General features: G+C 37.6%; 1 protein-coding gene across 3 annotated transcripts; it reads left to right on the forward strand.

Annotated features, from left to right (window-relative positions):
- Positions 1-864: 864 nt before the first annotated feature.
- Positions 865-16,760, forward strand: CCNL1 (cyclin L1). Of its 3 annotated transcripts, none has more exons than XR_004300074.1 (11): positions 865-4,253; positions 4,555-4,629; positions 5,116-5,225; positions 10,871-10,991; positions 12,069-12,133; positions 12,374-12,387; positions 13,841-13,940; positions 14,045-14,149; positions 14,246-14,387; positions 14,831-14,942; positions 15,053-15,151. XR_004300074.1 is itself a non-coding variant. In XM_032408365.1 (11 exons), exons 1-11 carry the CDS (start codon positions 3,951-3,953, stop codon positions 16,205-16,207), a joined length of 1,581 nt encoding a protein of 526 aa, XP_032264256.1. In that variant the 5' UTR covers positions 865-3,950; the 3' UTR covers positions 16,208-16,760. The 3 variants fall into 3 exon arrangements, 2 of the variants coding, with proteins under 2 accessions (XP_032264256.1, XP_032264257.1); XM_032408365.1 differs by lacking the exon at positions 12,374-12,387 and adding an exon at positions 15,859-16,760; XM_032408366.1 differs by lacking the exons at positions 12,374-12,387; positions 15,053-15,151 and adding an exon at positions 15,859-16,760.
- The last annotated feature ends 4,506 nt before the right edge of the window (positions 16,761-21,266 follow it).

Consider the following 21,266-nt stretch of genomic DNA (forward strand, 5'->3'; position numbering starts at 1 on the left):
GAGAACAATTTCCTTCCTTGAAGGAAGGAACAACAGGACTAGGTGACTAAAATAAAGAAGAATTAAGAACCAAAGAGGAGTCTGAGGTTCAAGATGTTTGGATAAGCAGAGTCATGGAAGTTTAGACATGCAAGGGGTCCAGCTGGACTCCCTCACTTTAAGAAATGAGAAAACTATGGTTGCTTAAAATCTCAGAACTAGTGCTCAGCAGAGCCAGCAGCAGAATGCCCAAGCCAGTGCTATTACGAGATTGACCAAGCAGTATATGCCTAAGGGTTAATTACATATAAATCATCTTCAGAATAACTATTTAATGATGACAGCAACCAGACCAGAATCTATTGTCATATAACCACAAGACTAAAACAAATCATGTAGTCACATGAACAGTTCATGTGTAAAGTCAAATATTCTATGATTTCTGCTATAAACAGAAACTTGATTAGCAACTTCCTAAGGTTATGAATTCTCCCTGATCACATTAACCATGATGACTTATCCCTTCTCTGCCTGCTTTTTGCACTTACTGGTCACCCTAACATTTATCTTTGTGTGTACCATTCCCTTTATTAAGTGTGTAGCTTCTTGGGGCACCTGGGTGGCTCAGTTGGCTGAGCATCTGACTCTTGGTTTTGGCTCAGGTCATGATCTCCTGGGTCTTGGGACTGAGGCCCTTTGTCAGGCTCCACGCTCAGTGGGGAGTCTGCTTGAAATTCTCTCCCTCTGTCCCTCCCCCCCAAATAAATAAAAATAAATCTTTTTTTTTTTTTTAAGTGTAGCTTCTTCTGGTGGGGACTTTCACTTCATTTGCATTTAGCCTAAATTACAGTGTTGTTATTAAATTCTGGTGGTCTACTGATGAATACCAATTGCTGAAGAAATTAATGAGATTATATCAATTATGATTTTAGGATTAAAGAACCTGAAAGTTTAAATAATAATGAAAAACATGATCCCCAGGGAGGCTACACAGTTTAATGGAATGAGAACTGATTAAAGCATCAAGAATGTGATTCTTCAGTAGTCACAGGAAGGCCAATGATAATTCCATTTGTCTCTCCAGTCATTATCTGAAGCGTGGAAGGCTTAAAACAGTAAAAACGGCAACTTTACTCTAGTTATCACTAAAAGTTATCACTTTTAGACGTGGGTGAACTCAGGGTCTACTAACAGGACATTTGTTCTTTGAGAAAGAATATACAAAATTTATTACAGACACACCATTCCATTTTTCTTTTAAGTGACAACTCAAACATTTACCTTCCTAATGGAACTCTCTCACTTGCCTGAATACATTTCTACTAACGCTTTTATACAATTAAAGCGTGTGCTTTACTCTTCCCAGTTCTGGAAATTACAACACTGAATAGGTCTTAGTCTTTCTACATTTTAATGTTGATGTTTTGGAAGTAGGTATGTGGAAAAACAACTTTCTTCAAAGTAACTTAGAAATAATGTAACAATTTTCTAAACCATGATTTTTTTGGAATCTGACCCTGAAAAGGATAATCATAATTTTTTTTTTTTACCCCTTGTCCTTAGATAACCTTGTGGAGCAGAACCACTAGACCTACTGCATTCCATCCTCTGGATTAGTCGTGGCTTTTTTTCTTTTTTAAGTTAAAAGTAAAAGTAACATCAGTTTGATGAGTTAATGCTAAACAAATAAAATGTTGGCCCACTTCTTCTACCACCTTTGTTGAAGCTGAAGGGATGAAGAGTGAAAATACTCTTATCTATTGGATATAAGTTGGGGTATAGTCAGAAGGAGTTGGAAATAGGCCCAAAGCATAGAATAGTCAGGGTGTTTCTGCTCTTGTGGAAATGAATGTCAGACACAGGAGGTGGTGAGCAGGGAAGTCTACTGGGAAAAGATATCAGGAACACAGCAAGGAACCCCTCCTCCTCCCAGAGCTCACTCCTATGCTTGTGAACTGTATCAAGGACCTAGAGAGTAAAAATATATTATAAAATATATCAAAACATCACCAAGTCAGCTTATTGGAGGGGCAGGGTGGAAGAGCCCCTAAAGAGAAAAAAAATTTCCATTAAGAAGTATCTTAAAAGTAAGTTAAATTATATTACTCTCAGGTCATTAAAAATACAGGCGGTTATTTCATTGAAACTCAATGTTTCAATGAAGCATATTACCAATTTGCCTTTTTTTTTAGTTTGAAATAATGGCAGCATTCCTATGTATCATTGATCCAAATTTCCCCAACACTATTTTACATAACCACAGGTTATCAGAATCAGGAAAATAGCCTATCATCGATTAGTTTTTGAAGATTCCCAAGTTTTCAAAGTTAATAGTATTTTTAAATCCCTATGAATATTGGGAAGGGAGGTTTCCTTGGAAACAGCCTGGTTAGAAAGGTCAAGGAGATGATGGGCAGAGAGGTTAACTGCTTTAGCCACCACCAGAATTACACTCTCTTGGAATAGTATTTCTTAACCCTGACTGAACATTTGAATCACTGGAGGATGGGCAAAATCCAAACACTGGCTGGGCCCACCCTAAATTAATTACATCAACTTCTGCAGGTAACGCTCAAGCATCAGTATGTTTTCAAAACTCCCCAGAAGATTCTAATTCCCAGCCAGGGTTCAGAACTACTCATGTAGGGATTTACTAAATAAAACTGATTTAATGCTTTTTAAAAAATGAGGTTTCTGAGTTTGTTTTGCTTTCCTCACATCACTGACAAATATCAAAATGCATTCAAATTTCCTTTGCTCTGAAGATCCAAGGTTCAGTGCAGTTTTCATCATTAAACAAAGTAAGCCCTGGGTTCAAGCTATGTAATGGAAAGATAATGGGACTTCTCATCCCTAGCCAACCATCTCTGAGGTTCAAGTGCGCGATAAAAAGATAGCTGGAGTAAACCAAGATCTCATTTTCTTCCAACTCTAGACTCTAGTAGTTTGTATCAGTATCGTTATTTTTACTTCAAATTTGAAGAAATTCTGGGAATTGCTAACATCCCAGAGGGGAAAAAAAAACACAAAGGAGACTGATTTCTCCCATTCTGCCTAATTGTGGTAACCAATATAAATACATTGATCCCCGGGTATAATCCAATTACCTCTGGAAAGTTCTCGCCCTATTTTTGGAAACTAGGGGTTTTCCAGATTACTGTGAACTGTGGCCATGCCACTGACTCAGGCCTGAGTTTCGCAAGCGAACAGGCAAAAGCAGCCTCTCTCCCGGTCATTATGAAGCCTTCGCTTTACTTCGATACCACGGGGAATTACCTGCTCATCAGAGAGCTTTTTTGGGGGAACCAATGTAGTTCACATTCGTGTTGTCTAAAAATACCGTTAAACCAGCCCTCTCCAGATTCCTTGCGGGTCACTTTAAATTACAAATTCGTCCGAGCACGACAGCAGAGTAACTGCTTCTGCCCGCCAATGCGGGCGAAGGTCGGCCCTAAGTTTCCCTTTGTACCCGCTGCACTGCGCCGCGCAAATGCTGAAAGTTAGGAGAGGGCGAGAGACGGAAGCAAAGAGACGCACCTTCTAGACAAACTACCGAAATCGCGCAGGGATTAGAGCAAATTCTGCCAACACTACCTTGGGGATAAAGTAGCTTGTAAAGCTCCCTTCTTTATACTTGTGGCAAATACTATTAAAAACGCGGCGGCTAAAATCTGTTTTAGCTAAAGAGACGGCCTCCTCGACCTCTCCGGGGCCCCAGCCGAGAGGTCTCCAGGTGACAGGAGGGTCCCACACTGCAGCCCGCGGCTCCACCCGCGGCGCAGGCCTAGGCGAGGCCTGAAGGGACTAGTTGGCGCGCACCAGCGGGGCGTGGTGACGTCAGGGCGGAAGCGCACGCTGCGTGAAGCGGCCCAGAACCCGGCGGTCACGGGAATATCCGTCGCGCCGAGGACGCTGGTTAGTCTCGCTCCGGGTTCCGGCTGCGTTGGGCGTGCGTGCAGCTCGCTGAGACTATGGCGTCCGGGCCTCACCCGACCGCGACCGCTGCCGCCGCCGCCTCGTCGGCCGCCCCGAGCGCGGGCGGCTCCAGCTCCGGGACGACGACCACGACGACGACCACGACGGGAGGGATCCTGATCGGCGACCGCCTCTACTCGGAAGTTTCGCTCACCATCGATCACTCGCTGATTCCGGAGGAGCGGCTTTCCCCTACCCCGTCCATGCAGGACGGGCTCGACCTGCCCAGCGAGACCGATTTGCGCATCCTGGGCTGCGAGCTCATCCAAGCCGCCGGCATTCTCCTCCGGTTGCCGCAGGTCAGTGCGCCGGCCCCGGGCCGGCAGAGCGCGCCTCTCCTCTCCGGTGTCCCTTCCGCTGCATCCCGGTATCACCGTGTCTCGTCAGGGTGGAGATGCCTTCTCGGGCTCTCCAGCCACGGGTCCCAGCCGGATCCCGGGTGTGTCGAGGGCGGGAGGGCGCGGAGGCGAAGGGAGGACCGGGCCGCCAGCAGTTCGCGGCGGGAGGGGGAGGGGGAGCGAGCGGCGGCACAAAATGGCGGCGGCGCCTGGTGCGGGCCCGCCTGACCCCTGCGCCTCCGTTCTTGTCTCTTGTCTGCAGGTGGCGATGGCAACGGGGCAGGTGTTGTTTCATCGTTTTTTCTACTCCAAGTCTTTCGTCAAACACAGTTTCGAGGTAAGCATCGCGGGGGCGGGTGTGAGGGATTTCTTCATCCGGAAACGGAAAGGAGCGGGTAGTGTCTCCAGCCAGCTTTTCTAGAAAGGGAGTGGTTAGTTTAGGCCTTTGTACCTAGTTCTCACCAACCCAGAAGCAAAGACTTTTGGAATGTGTTTGAAAGCTATAAAGCGTATCTTGAGCCCAGGTGCTCCCTTAGCAAAAATTAACATTTTAACCAAATTCAAAACTCCGGGGAGACTTGAGCTTGACTCTGTATTCAAAATTAAGATTACTTAAAAAAGAAAACGTAGTATTAGCATATCTGCTAAGCCTATGGCCTGGAAAGGTCTATCGTACTTTTATTTCACCAAAAGTTGTCCCAGTTGTATCCTAAAATTTTTTCATCAGAATTAGTTAAACTTGGGGGGGGGGGTCACTTTTTCCTAATTTTACTTGATAATGCTATAATCTAACAATCTTTCATTGGATTGTGCGTTCTTTCAGATTGTTGCCATGGCTTGTATTAATCTTGCATCAAAAATTGAAGAAGCACCTAGAAGAATAAGAGATGTGATTAATGTATTTCACCATCTGCGCCAGTTAAGAGGAAAAAGGTAAGATTGGCATTATTGAACACAGTATTTCTTGCTGCTACTGTATTGTGCACCAATCATCAAAACATTCTTTCCTCTCAAAACTGATGCAAAGGAAAACCGGCTTTAATTTAGGTGTTAAAATTCACATAGGAGCTCACTAATACTTAAATTAATTTGAAACAAACCACAATTAACCAGCTATCTAAAGTTTGTAGAGGCAGTTGCATTTATGGACAATCCTAACAGTGCTGTGAAGCCAGTCCTGTGGCTTAAGATTAAACAAGAAAGGGAATACGTTTGGCTCAAGTGTGAGTGTATTCTGTAAGTTATATCCCCCCTCCCCTCTCTTGGAAGACTGAAGGCTGGAAGTGTGAACACTGCAGTTCAAGTTAATATTGTGGCAAAGTTTTGTGTAGATTATGTTTTTCTACTCGAAGTCCCAGTTAATTCTTTATCAATTGAGGTTGGCTTTTGTTAGAATACTTCTCAACATTGAACTACGATATATCGCATAATACCGGATCTGAAAGGACTGCAGGATGATAAAGGTTGAAGTTTGAAGTCAAAGGGATTAAACAGGTATTTTGTTTTGGTCAGATACAGTATCAGTGAGTGGGGTAGAGAAATAACTAACTGATTGGGTTACATTTAGATAAGGCCCATTTTATTTGATCTTGTAAGAAGTAAGAAAATAGAGACCAAGTAGTGATATTTTACAGATTTTGTGGCTACATGACAACACGTTATGTGGACCTATGTGTTCATGTGAGGCAGTGCAAAAAGTTTAGTTGCAGGGCTTCCTGCATCTAGAGGTGACTTCCAGTACATGCTACAGAAGGATATTCTTGGCGTAGGTTAGTTTTTGTGTTAAGATTAATTGTGGTGATGTTAGATAAACTTACACTATGGGAGTTAGTTATAAAAGGATTTTAAGTTGTTGGGGTTGGGTGTCAGTGCCAAATTAGTATCCTACGTGAGTGGTCGTTATGGGCTGAATCTATAAGTTGGCAGTCATGGACCTATTCAGAGACAAACAGTAATCTTTAGTTTAGTTACAAAGTCTGAAACATTGCTACCCAGATAGTTTTCACAGCATTTTTCAGTTTTCTTACATTCTTTTTCCACCATCTTCTCTCCTTCATCCTAACCATGTTCAGGGATAGACTAATTTTTTATTTCATTTTAAAGTATCTTTTAGCTTCTTGGTGAGGAATCCCTGGAAATTGGGAAGATTTCAAATTGGTATTTAGTATGGTCTGAATAAAATTCGTTTTTAGATATCTAGCTGATTGTTCAGGGTGTTTAAAACAAAATGACAGTAATAAAAAGGCTTTTTGTCCTTAGTCAAAGGATTCTATGTTTGCCTAAAGGAGTTTTCTGTCCGTGTTCTTTGAATCATTGAGCCAACTATTGTATTATCACTTAATAATGATTATCTACTTTGAAGTTTTTCTGTGAGACTTAAGAGTATTCTTCCTTGATGTCAGAGTAGGTCTTCTTAACCATAAAAACCTTGGAATTTAAAACATCTCACCTGACTGACTGCTGTGTCTGATGTAATAGTGTGTTTTGGTCATTATTACAGAGAATTTGACTTTGTCTCAATCTTACAAGTTGATTATAGCATGAAATTTAAAAGGAGTTGTTAATTGCATGGAAGCCTTTTTTTTTAAAGCAGGATGTAAAAGTGTTTCTATGCATATTACAAGTTTACTCAGACACGTAACTTGTATATGTTATTAACTTCAACTCTTTTTTCCCTTGCAACCGACTATACAGCGACCAGCTACATTTACCAAAGCCTGGGTGATGTGGAGTGGTACATAGAGATGAAGCTGTCGTCATGGCAACAGTGAGTGAAGTATCGAAAATCCCCAAGGAGAAGCCAGTGCTCTGAGAATAGGTCACTGGAATCGGGGACTAACAGGTTGGCCACTGGTGAACCATTTAGAAAAACTCCTGTTTCTTGTTACAAGCTTTTGTCTTTGCTGTCCAAGTTATTAGAACTATAGCTTGATATATTTTTATGTAGAGTAATATCACTAGAAGGTACTATCAGTATTACACTTTAGTTAATAGCATATTGGTTTATCTTGATGCTGTTTTAATCTGGTTTATTCATAGCTTTAAATTGTAGTGTGATCTTGGTAATTACAGAGGACGTATCATTTTTGTAGCTTTTTGGTCATTTTTCAGTCCTGATTACACTTTTGAATCACCAGAGGAGCTTTTAGAAAGTACCAATGCCCAAGTCCTATCCTGGATTATTTGATTCCCCCCCTTCCCTCCCCAAATTTTATGTAGTTTCATAATTAAGCTTGGAATAAATGGCTGAATTGAAAGAGGAAATTGCCTTCTTAGCAGTTTCCAATTTTAATTTGCTTTTGAGATGCAGCATATTTCCAGAAAATTAAGCATTTTCTGTAATTGTAAGGAGCCTGCTTGCATCTTTGAAGGCTTCTCTAAAGGAAGACAGATCTTCAGACTGGTGCAACCACTCATTGATGAATATGGTGTGGTATTTTCAACATGTGTATAGATCATAGATGAAGTTGGAAGGGTATTAAGTGATCTTGTCATTTAGCCCAACCTTTCTCAGTTTATTTTGGTGGCTCTAAAGGTGGTGGCCTTAAGTTTGTTTAAACACTGCTAAAGAAGGAACATTCCTTTGGAGTAGGCCTTACACATTTTTCTATATTGAACAACAGTCTGCTCTCTGTAAACTACTCAGTCTCGTTTTTTAGTATAGTCTGTTGAAGAGCTAGTTCCAAATTTTCTAGGTCTTTGTACCACGTGAGTGAGAGTGACCATGTTTGGATCTCCTATTCCTAATTTTTTTTTTTTTTTTTTCTGTTAAGTTGTATTTCAACTAAATCAATTATGCTAAAGGAACAGTTATTCTGAGAGACCAGATAAACTTTCAGTGATCAAAGTCCAAGATTTCCTATTAGGACTAAAATTTAAAAATTGTTCTTTTCATTTAAATTTAATTTGAAAAATCTGACAAACTCAAAAGCGGGAGAGGTAGAGTTAGGTTTGATTGGTTGTTGAAAATTACTTTTTCTCTGAGTAGATGAAAGTTCTCTTTTTAAGAGATTTAAGAATGTCATCTCCTAAAACTTACTGGAAAGTTTACGGATTTAGAGATGAAGAAATTCTAGCAAGCTTCAATTCAGTGTTACATGCTTGCTCCCATAGGCAGTACTAATTGATACTTTGTTAACATAAGTAAGGAAACCACCTGCTTAGATGGTTTTCTTTAACCTTTTCATACTGCTGACTTATGGGGACACATTTCTTTTTCTGATACAACATAACCTTCATAAGGCAGTTGTAAATTACATGCTCATTGAGCCTTCCTTGATTTAAAACCAATTCTTAACAAAATGAAGATAGTAAATTACATACCTACAAAGTTGTTAACTTTCAAAACTAGGTAATAGAAGGCCTAAGCAAGAAGTTGAGTATACAGTTGCATTATAGTAAATAATGAGTTTGTCGTTTATTTAATTGGGTTTTGGTGTTACTGAGATTTTGATACACAAAGAAGGGAAAGTGAATATTGTGGCAGAATAAATGAAAAATAGTTCATTTAAGCAGAATTAATGAATGAGTAAGCCTGATTTGGGAATCAGATGGTAGCCATTATTCAAACAAGTGTTTAGTTGGTTAATTGCAGAAAAAATGAATGTTAACAGAATTTGAAGGCAACTCTGAAAGCAGGCTTAGTAAATAAAAGGTGTAGATGAGTTGGCTCAACACAAAAAGGGGGGAAATGAGAAAATTGATTTTGTAAAATTTTAGGACTGTAATGGTACAGTTTACGGTCTGAATTACAAGGGGTAAAGAGTTAATGGCAGGCAAATACGACACTGGAGATAGATTCTGTCTCTTAATACATGTTGAAGGAGGGCCATCAAATAACTAGTTTTGAGAGTCTGAGATGTGGATTTGACTTTTTCCAAATTTCCTGTTACGGTGAGAAACCCTGAAAAATTATAAACCTTAAGATTTTTGGGTTACATTTCTTGTGAACATTGATTGCTCTGAAGTTAAATTAATTTTTTCCCAGAGAGCATTTAACTTGTAGTCTGTTATTCTGATCAGATAGATTTATTGTTATATTTTTGTTAGAAATCAGTCCCCTGTCCAGTTGGTGGCCTCATTCTTCACACTTTTCATAGCTGTAATAGGAATTGAACTGAGGGAAGCTAATTTTCAGTATTGTTAATTTAAGTAAGCTAGTTTCCATCTTGCCAAATTTGCCAAATTTATTTAAATTGATAAAAATCATTGTATGAAATAATTTGAAATATAGTCTAATAAGAATTCCAGTTGCTATAATTTTAGATGGATGTTAGGAAGGAAAATAAATGAAAGCAGATTTTTAGATAATATGTCACTGCAGGGCTAATTAATTGTAGCTAATTTCAGATTGTTTTCTAATATTCAACTGGATGTATTTAAATACGAGCTTACATTTTTCTGGATTTGGTGTGCATGGTAAAATGAGTTGTGAGTTGGGGTAATACTCAGAATGACTATCTTTTAAAAATAGATGTTGTGTTCTGTCCAGAGCAAAAACTCTTGAATATTTTGGCTGAAAATGAATTCAGTATGGGGAAAAATATTTAAATGTTCTCCCCATATATATACACCATATAATCATGTTTTAATGAAAATGTACTTCTTGGTGGTTGGATCTAAAAACATATCAAATGAAGGACATTGGGAAATGAAAGTCCAAAAGTCTTGACTGAAAACAAACTTCTCAGGAAGAAACGTTTTGAATTTAAGATTTAAATCAGATAGTCTTTTTTTCCAAAGCATTGAACCATTGATAGCTTTCTGCGTTACAGCTTTTTAGAAGCTATCAGAATTTAGTCTGGCACAGACCTTGAGTGTTGTTCTGGTTCCCTCATTACGGTCTTCCTTCTTTTTTACGTTGCATTCTAAAAGTTATTCTGCCTAATAATGACAACTCAGACCAAATTCAAACTTAGTTTTTATTGGTCACGTTTAGTTTTGAATCTGATTTTTAAAACATTTCTTTTTGTAATTGAGCTGAATCTTTAGTTTTCAGATTTTTTTTGACAGTGGTGGATTCTTACAACAATTTGTTTAAGCAGATTATCCACTTAGGAGAATCTGGATTAGCTACCTACCATTTTTTCCTCTGATTTTTACTTTGGCCATAAACTAGCCGAGAGTTGATATTTTAGAAAACGAGTAAAATCACTGTCATCTATAAGACTTTATAGTAAATATTTTCAAGAGCAAATTAGTTTTGTCATTGGAAAGAGTCTGGAGACTAATGGGGTTTGTGATGATAAAGCAACGATCACATAAGATTATCTATATATATACACATACAGACCTAAAAGATAATCATGAAAAAGATCAACAAAGGCTAGATAGAAGCATTAGAGTGAATTTTTCACTACAGGGGGTTGAGTTAGTGTTTATAGAAACTTAGTTTAGTTAAGTATATGTTTAATTAGCATAACTTGGACAGCACAAGATTAATGCTTTAACTTGTTTGCAGGAGTTTAAAAAGCTGGTTTCTGTTGCCAATAGTTGGTTGGAAGGGAAAATGGAGATGCCACAAATAAAATTTTTTGGATGTGCAAAACAGTTTTGATTTTATTTCTTACAAACTATAGGACTCCAAGCCCCCTGATCCTTGATCAGAACTACATTAACACCAAAAATCAAGTTATCAAGGCAGAGAGGAGGGTGCTAAAGGAGTTGGGATTTTGTGTTCATGTCAAGCATCCCCATAAGGTGAGTTGTAGAGTGCAGAAATTATATTCGTAAGTATTAGGGTTTTTCTTAAAATTGTATCTTACATGAATTTATATTACGGTTATTTTTGAGAGTTAACCTTGGTTTTAAAAAGCATTCTTTATAAACTTACCACTAAAATAGGAGTCAAAAAGACTTGGGTTCAAATCTTCACTCTTCATTGTGTGGGCATAGAGAAGTTCTTTTTTTCCTCTGTGGTTAACCCAGTTTCCCCACCTAGAAAACAGTGAAGTACCTTATTCCTAGGAGTAAATAATACACATCTGCAGAAGTACCTGGCATGCTACCTGTCGCACAGTAAAATGTTCAAAGCATGGTGGCTGCTTGCTCTCTGTTACCATTATTGTACGTTTATAGATTTCTCCAGTATCTCTTGGCTTACATACGATCATCATAAGAGCACAGTGGTTACCATATGAGTGCTGTAGGGACAGGACTATCTGCGATAGAAACTTGTCTATGCCATTAGCTCTGTAACTGGCAAATATCTCTTTCTCAGATTCCACATTTTCAAGATTGTAAAATGGGAATGATTGATTATACAGGTCCAGAAAGCTCTGACTTGAACTGTGAAGCTATTTACATGTGTAGTATTTATTTATCACACTTAAACATGATAAGCTTCACTGCAGAAAGAGTAGTGTTTACTTATTCTAATGCCCACCATATTACATAATATCATACTCTTTGTGTAACTTTAAACATAGTCTGTACGGTTTTGGGACATGGAGAATTGGACTTCGGAAATTAAGTGAAATAATCTACCACAGTGCCTGTCACATAGTAAAGTGTTCATGAGAAATTAGGTATGTTTTTAATTGATTTAATTCTCATTTTTTTTCCTGTGCAATTTTGGATCATATTTAAAGTTTTTATAGAATCTAGTAGCATAATAACCCACATTGCCTATAATGTACATTTTAGGTTGGTCTGTATTATCTATGCAGTTTCGTAGAAGAGTTAAAACGTGCACCTAACATTTCAATTACTTATATTCATTGAACTCTGAAAGACCCACTGATATGCTAAATTGAGTTTTTTTCCCTTGTCCTTCAGATCATTGTTATGTATTTACAAGTCTTAGAATGTGAACGTAATCAAACCCTGGTTCAGACTGCCTGGTAAGTTACATTTTTACATTTCTTTCCTAGCCAGGAAAACAGAAGCAGAAATAAAGTAAGTTTCAGTTTCCCTTTCCAAAATAATGAGAAGAGTTTGTTTTGGTGCTTTTTGTTTTTTTTTGTTTTTTAACCAAAAGGTAAATAATGCTTATTTCTGCTTCCTGTTTTCTTGGCTTGACTAATTGCTTTCAATGGAGAACTCAATTTAACTTTGTTCTTTTTTCTACTCTTTAATTAAAGGGTAGTCCATGATGGTAAGTCATAGAACTCTGCCCTCTGCACTTCAGCCCATGACCTCAGGATGGCCTGATTGGCTGCCCTGCTCTCCAGCCAATCCAGTGCAAGCTCTGATCCGAGATTCACTGAAGTGGTCCATATCCATCTGGCAGCATCTTCTAGTTCTGTCGGGGTGTCAAAAGGATTTGTATATTTGCTTCTAGAAGTAACTATTCAACATGCCTATGTGTATAATGTATACCTGTAACTATCAAAATGAATAGTTCATTTTTGATAGATTTGTTGTCCAGCCGTTATGAATTAAATGATTTTTTTTGTTAGGAGTTTGACTTAGATTTCTATTTTTAGTATGTATACCATGGATTCTACCAAAGGAAACTACAACTTGGCAGCTTAAAATGGGCACCATTCCCATACTGGATGAATTACAGCTGCTGGACTATTGAAGCAATAATAATAGAAGTACATTTTTAAAAGAGATGTTAATATTAACATAAGCACTTTAGAACTTGAACTTTTGACATGAAGATGTTTGATTTGGAGGGCTGGCTTATTTTAAGGTAAAACAAGGAATTTGGTCCAGCTACAGCTACTTCTTCAAGACTGTTGATGATGTGCAGGACTTAAGTAATTTTTATGTTCTGGACTTAATGACTGCCATGCTTCTTTAGGACTCAGTAAATATTAGTAATATTAGAAAAGTCTAATTGCTTTTATAAAATGCATGACATTTTTAATAATATGCTCTATAAAACATTTACGCAGTTATTTCATGGGTAAGGATTTTTAAGAAATAGTCTTTTAACCTTTTAAACAATTTGTGAAATTTCTTTAATATAGGGATATTGTGGGGAGGGTTCACTAATAAAAAAAAAAGTCCAGCAGTTCATTAACTGAAGTAGTTTATTGCTTTTGTTTATACTTAGTCACAAAAAAGGTATGTAAACAAGGCTGTTTTGTATATTTACTGCTCTTCCCTACCTAAATTTTCTGAAGTAGCTGAGATTTCTTAATATAACTTGGTGAGTGCTTACCAAAAATGCCTTTTTTACCCGTCACAGTATTTTGAGTTTTTGAAAGAACTTGGTTGACACTGCTTTTCATTGTGGATAAAGGAGAGTTGGTCAATAATTAATGGCTTGAAGTATTGTTGGAGTGGTTTATTATTTCTGAAGCTAGTTATGTCAAAATTAGAAAAACATAACTTATTTCTAAAATTCTATTTGGAATAATAATATGGAATTATTTTAAAGGACTTTGGTCATATATAGGAAAACTGAAGAATGGTTCTAGTGTTAAATTCTTCTCTCTTACTGATTTTTGAGTTAAGAATTGTTGTATGCTAGAATATGAGGATATGAATATAAATATGAGAAGAAAAAAGAATAAAGTAGATTGAGTCTCCAATTTTATGTGAGTTTCAGAAGGACTTTGTTTATGTACAAAGCTTATGGTTGAAATATTTTTCAGGAATTATATGAATGACAGTCTTCGAACCAATGTATTTGTTCGATTTCAACCAGAGACTATAGCATGTGCTTGTATCTACCTTGCGGCTAGAGCTCTTCAGGTAGGTATATATAGCCTGTTTTGTTCTATAGGATAAATCACAAGAATTAGCAGTCCTGATAAAAACTGAAATTTGATCTAAACCATTCTGTTTTTATGGTTTAGATTCCATTACCAACTCGTCCCCATTGGTTTCTTCTTTTTGGTACTACAGAAGAGGAGATCCAGGAAATCTGCATAGAAACGCTTAGGCTTTATACCAGAAAAAAGGTAGTTGTCTACTCATGTTTGTATTAATACTTTTTAAGTACTTAAGAGTCTAAACTAATATAAGGGAAAAATACTAACTTCATTTTCTTCCATCAGCCAAACTATGAATTGCTGGAAAAAGAAGTAGAGAAAAGAAAAGTAGCCTTACAAGAAGCCAAATTAAAAGCAAAGGGGTTGAATCCCGATGGAACTCCAGCCCTTTCAACCCTTGGTGGATTTTCTCCAGCCTCTAAACCATGTAAGATATATTCAGAATTGAAATGTTTGGGCACTGCAGGTGTGTGGTTATTAGAAAGCTTTAGCACTTAGGGGCTCCTGGGTGGGGCTCAGTCAGTTGAGCATCCGACTCCTGATTTCGGTTTAGGTCGTGATCTCAGGGTCATGAGGTCCAGCCCCATGTCAGGCTCTGTACTCAGTGCAGAGTCTGTTTGAGATTTTCTCTCCCTCTGCGCGCCCCACTCCCCAATAAATAAAATAAATTTGTTTTTTTAAAAAAGCTTTAGTATTTAATAGTGGCATATAAACAATGATAAGAGAAGCTGTTACTGTTTTCTCCCATGATAGTCAACTCAGGACTAAGACTAATACTTGAAAGCATGGTACTTTGATTTACATTTAGAAACAACTTTTTGGCCCTCTGTTAAGTCCCAATAGGTAACATGTCTTTTTTTTTTTTTTAAGCATCTCCAAGAGAAGTGAAAGCTGAAGAGAAGTCACCAATCTCCGTTAATGTGAAGACTGTCAAGAAAGAACCTGAGGACAGACAACAGGCTTCCAAAAGCCCTTACAATGGGTGAGTATACTTGAGTTAGAATTGGTCTAAGGAATCTTTTATGTGTTAAATTTCTAACATACTAAACATGTATCTAAAATAATGGGTTTTTTGGTTTTTTTTTTTTTAAGTGTAAGAAAAGACAGCAAGAGAAGTAGAAATAGCAGAAGTGCTAGTCGATCAAGGTCAAGAACGCGATCACGTTCTAGATCACATACTCCAAGAAGACAGTAAGTAAATATTCTCTAAGAGAAAGCAGTCTTATTTGGAGTAAGGTTCCTGCTTTTTAAAAAAATTGAACGTAGATGTTTTCACAGTTGGGTTAGATTTAGTTTTTTAACATGAGGTAAATTATGAGAAATGAATTTGGAAATAGGTCCTGCTTATATGTGGCTTTTTTATTTTGGTGTGGTGTCGCTTACAAGCATTCTATTCTGTCTTTGCCCATTTTTTGAAGAAGTGTACGGGCTGGCCACAAAGTGCTATGGAAAGCTATAATATCCTGCTTATAATGTGTGAAAATATCAGTTAGAAAATATTAATATTTTATTAACTGCTAATTAACAACCAAAACTCAAGTTGATCATAGCCAAAGAGTCTTTCCTAGTAGCTTTGTAATTAGATCGCTAACTGCTTATACCTATTCAGTGGCTCTTTTGAGCATGTGTGAAATACTCAATAAGAAGCATAGCTATCCAGGACACTGTAAAAATTACTAAGTACTCTTCTCTTTGGCATATAGAGACATACAGTACATTTAAGATTTGTCTACTATAGGTTGGATGGGAGTTAGGGGTAGGGAGATTTAATGAAAGTTTTCCATCTGGCCTGTACTGCTACAGGTCAATAGTTTTGTTTTGAACTTGTTAAAAGCACCACCAAAATAATCTGTTCCCAGCAGAAACTGAATCTAAACCTCAAATTTTTATTATCTAAGTTATAATAATAGGCGGAGCCGATCTGGAACATACAGCTCAAGATCAAGAAGCAGGTCACGCAGTCACAGTGAAAGCCCAAGAAGACATCATAATCATGGTTCTCCTCACCTTAAGGCCAAGCATACCAGAGATGATTTAAAAAGTTCAAATAGACATGGTCATAAAAGGAAAAAATCTCGTTCTCGATCTCAGAGCAAGTCTCGGGATCACTCAGATGCTGCCAAGAAACACAGGCATGAAAGGGGACATCATAGGGACAGGCGTGAAAGGTCTCGCTCCTTTGAGAGGTCCCATAAAGGCAAGCACCATGGTGGCAGTCGCTCAGGACATAGCAGGCACAGGCGCTGACTTCCTTCCTTTGAGCCTGCATCACTTCCTGGTTTTGCCTATCTACAGTGTGATGTATGGACTCATAATCAAAAACATTAAAAGCAAACTGATTAGGATTTGATTTCTTAAAACTCTCTAGGTCTCTAGAAACACTGAGGACATTTTCTTTTGGAAAGAACTATGTTTTTTTTTGTTTTGTTTTCTTGTTTGTTTTTTTTTCTTTTTGGTTTTTGTTTTTGGGGGTTTTTTTGCACATTAAAATGCCCTAGCAGTATCTAATTGAAAACCATGGTCAGGTTCAATTGTACTTATTATAGTTGTGTATTGTTTATTGCTATAAGAACTGGAGCGTGAATTCTGTAAAAATGTATCTTATTTTTATACAGATAAAATTGCAGACACTGTTCTATTTAAGTGGTTATTTGTTTAAATGATGGTGAATACTTTCTTAACACTGGTTTGTCTGCATGTGTAAAGATTTTTACAAGGAAATAAAATACAAAATCTTGTTTTTTCTAAACTGCTTCAAATATCTTATTTAAATAAATTATTAAAAAGAGTAAAACTTTAATAGTAAAGTGCCTGTACTGATTTTCTGACAAACCTATTCTTCCATTAGCTATGGTTTGAGATTACTAAATGCAGTTCATATTTGCATTGGGAGCTATTGTAAGTCTTTGCCTTATATATGGAAAAAATGTATATGGAGTTGTGCAACAATGTAATATTAAATATTATACTGTAGCACTAAACCAGTCTTCAAATCGAAATCCATTTGCCACATAAATAGTACTGAAAATTAACTTCAGAAGTGATACCATAAGGTTATTTTTAAGTGAGCTACCCTCTTGAACAAATCAAAACTTTTAAAAGGACAGTAAATCAGACCCAACTATTGACCTTTAAAGTTTTTCTTTAGCTATTTAGTGATGGTTTTTATCTAGGCTAGGAGGATTCAGTAATAAAATGAGGCTCCCCCAGACTTGGCTGGGGCTGATAAAGTCTGACCACAAAGAAAAGGAAATTTTGTTGAAAAAGCTACAAGTCCTTATATTCAAATGAATACTTTTTAAGTTATTCACTTTGAGAGTTATTTTCCCAATAATTTGGAAGTGAATTTAGAAGTCTTTTTAAAGATTTTAGAGAGCGTGCATAAACAGGGAGGGACAAAGAGAGGGAGAGAGAAACTCAAGCAGATTCCACATGGGACCGGATGTGGGGCGATCCCACAATCCTGCATGACCTGAGCTGAAATCAAGATCAGATGCTAACTGACTGAACCACCCAGATGCCCCTGAATTCAGAAATTCTTTTAAAAGGCCATATATGATTTCATTATTTTATAGTTAAAATAGGTTTTCCATTTTTTAACATACCTTGATACTTTTGATTATTAGTCCACTAGACTTGGCTCCAAATGATTTCTTTTGCTGTATCAAAAAATGAAATACACCCACAGAGACAGGAACATTTCCTGTCAGGATGTTTAAAAGAAGAAAAAAAAAAAGCTGCTGAAGATGATCCCAAAGACTTACAAACATGTTCACCAGCGGTGGGCAATGGGGCTGGAAAAAGAAAAACAAGGCAACTACATTGGAGACAAGACTCACTTGGGTTTTAAAATGTTCAGTGTGCTACTTAAATCAGTTCTAACTAGAAACTAACATGGCCTAGCATGAAAGAGTAACTTCTGAAAGGGGATTAACAGTATTAAGAACGTTCTTTCTATATATGATCTTGTAATACATATTGCTGAACTGTAACTTTCTTAAAAGCCTAAACTATAAACAGGAAACCGTTTATTTCCTTTACAAGACAGGCATTGAAAAAAGGCAAAGGCAGAAGTCAACAAAGGCCCTGTTTAACAGATTAGTCTTGAATTCTTAATAGTGCTTAAATTTTTACCTACTTTACTTACATCGTTTGGAAAAAGCACCACGGGTGAGGTTTGTGAAGATGGAAGATGCAGAGAATACACTGCATGGGGGGTGAGATCTGTATGTCAGAGATGGCTTTGCAAAGATGTCTCTTTTCAGGTACCCTAATTTTTGCCTTGTGCAACAGGCAAAAAAAAACCACTCCGTTTTCTAGGTTTTTGTCAAGAAGTTGACATCCTGCTGCTGCTGTACCTGAATTTAAAAATGAATATCAATTTTTGAATTTGTATTAAGGAAAATTTCAAGTAGAAGTAGTACGATACCCATTTCTAAGCTCCAAAAATAATAATCAATTCATGGTCAGCCTACCTTGTTCACACCTACCAATTCACCATTCCACTTCCCACGCTTATTTGGAAGAAAATCGCAGACAACTGATTTCATCCCCAGCTATTTCAGTCTAAAAGGTAAGGATTTAAATACAACCACAATACTTTTGTTATACTTAAAAAAAATTAACAGTACTGCCTAACTACCCAGTCAATATCCAGATTTTCCTTACTATCTCTAATTTTTTTTATAATTGGGATGTTCAAGTGAAGTTCATATATGTTACATTGGTTTTAATCACAGATTCTCCCATCCTTTTTCCCTTAAAATTGTTGAGGACATTTTTGTATTCTGGGTTTGCTCATTGTAACCCTGCGGAATCCCTGGACATACTTTTCTGTCTCCTGTATTGTAAACTTAATAGATCTCAAGACTTGAGATTCAAATTTGATAACTTTTTTTTTACTATTCTGAAATTTAGAAGTCTGGGGATCCAGGCTATGTGTTATTCTAGAACTGTTACTAGACTGCTGCCTCATTCACTAGCTATTTCACTGAGTTCCTGATTCTTAATCCATTAGTGCCTGCACCTTGACAGCTTTGTGCATATTTCCCAATTGTGTATATGTTCTCTCATTTTGTGTTTCCTCTGTAAAGCCATAAGTTTAATGCAGATGAATTGTTTAGTATTTGTTCTAATGATCCTGATTCTTAATACTTAAGTCCTTTCATGGTATGGAGTATTACATTTGTCCTTTATGATTGGTATCTTAACCCTAAAGGAAGGTGAAACTCTTTTCACCTTTCCATATCATCAAAATTACTACCTTTTTACTGAGGCTCTTAAGTTTTGCTGTTTTATAAAGCTTTAAATATTGTCACTGTTAACCATCTGTAACCACATTATTATGCCCACAACCTGCATCAAAAGCCATCTTTAAAAATGTAAAGGTAGCTCTCATGAAGGTTTCCAAAAACAAGATAATCTCATAATAATACTCGTCCTAAGAGCCATTTCTTAGGGCTGTAATAGATAACAGTGAAGTTTTTTAAAGACCAGATTTTTCCAGAATTCATGTTAAAAGCATAGGCATATTGGGAGCTTAGTTTAGCTGGGAGAGAGAAAATGTACATGTGGTTTGATAAGGAAAACCATCACTTCCCCCACTGGGAAAATTGGGAGGGGAGCAGTATTCATTGTGTGGGCCTTGATCCTTGCATGTCCCCTAGAGTAGCTATGTGTGTGGCTGGAAGTCACAGCTTGACTTTGTTCATTGCTTGAATGAAAGGAACATGGACTTCCCTGTCATCTCTAATCTGAGATACTCCTCTACTAAGGGGACTTGGCCTTAACTCACAGCATTTTGTTCTAGTATATATTAGGCAAATATAGGGTTCTCTTTTTAGCTCTGCAATTCAAACAATTCTTATAAGAAAGCATCCCAACTATTTAGAAGAGTTTAAATTCTAAATTTCCTATGAAGACAGTTCAAAATACAGTAATTTCAGAATGCTACTTCACTGAAATTAGATCTGATTCTGGACAAGATTTTCATGAAAACACTGGGCCCTCTGATTCCAGGTGTTCTCTTGACCCTTCTGTTTTTGCCACCCCTGCTTATTGTACTTCTAACCCAGTTCCAAGTACAGAGGAAATTGCTAGCCTGCCTGCTTTTATATGTCACCCCATTCCTATCCCTACATCAGCTATCACCTCAACACTATGCAGTAGCAGCGTTTCTGTCTATGCCTTGGCCACAATCTTTCAAACAGCAGCTAATGATCTATTTAAAACGGTCATCACATGTTCCTCTAACACATGCTTCCAATGGTTTCCCCTTTCACTTTAAATAAAATACAAACCCTTGACTCTGGCTGTACATAATCCAATCCTTATCAGCCTCTTCATCAACCAACCTCTGTCCTTCTCAAATATGCACATCTATTCCTGAGCCTTTGCACTTGGCCTTCCTACTTGGGATGCTCTCCCAAATCTTATGTCATAGGCTTCATCATCCGCGTGCCCTTCTCTCCACAGGGGGCTTCTTTCGCACCCTATCTAAAATAAGCATCTCTAGATACCACTCCCATCATGTTCTATTCCTTAGCACTAATTTTTTCCTAATACCACTATCTGAAATTACCTTATTTTGCTTTATCATTGACTCTCTTACTCATAAGAATATAAGCTTCAAGAGAGCAGCAAAAAGTGGTTTATTCATTATCGTATGCCTCTCACCTAATCCTACAACTGTGCCTGACCCCATAATAGGGCATGTAGTAAATACTGAGGAATGAATGAATTTCACTTCTGTTGATTCTCTGACATTTTTAAGCCCTCAGCTTTCAATGTGTTCTTTAACTATGAATGTATATATTCCTTTCACAGGGTTCTAGGTTCCTGGATCTCACAAAGGGGGAGAGACCTGAAAACAGCCTAGGGGTAGCAAACTGGTAGGCCATGGCCAAATCCTGGCTTGCACATGTATCTGGTTTGTGCAATGTTAGTTTTAAATGAACTAGCTGCCACATTTTTTATTGGAAATATTCACATAAAAACCTAAACTGCCAGCTTCTTTTAAAAAAATACATGAGATCCACAATCCCTGGCAGCAACTGACTGGCCCCAGGTAGCTCTCCGGTTGGGGTGCGCACACTCCAGTGCATTATAGTTCCTTCTACTCCCTCTTACAACACTGAAGCGACTGAAGCCAGGTGTCAGCTTGCATTAATCAGTGTGCTGACAGTGGTCTTTTTCTTGAATCCTGCTCCTTTTGCTCATTGATGTTACCTGCCTGGTATTTTTTTTTTTTTTTTAAGATTTTATTTATTTGAGAGAGAGAGAGAGCATGAGAGGGGGAAGGGTCAGA

This window comes from Phoca vitulina, unplaced genomic scaffold (assembly GCF_004348235.1).
Source record: "Phoca vitulina isolate PV1807 unplaced genomic scaffold, GSC_HSeal_1.0 scaffold10, whole genome shotgun sequence".
NCBI lineage: Eukaryota > Metazoa > Chordata > Mammalia > Carnivora > Phocidae > Phoca > Phoca vitulina.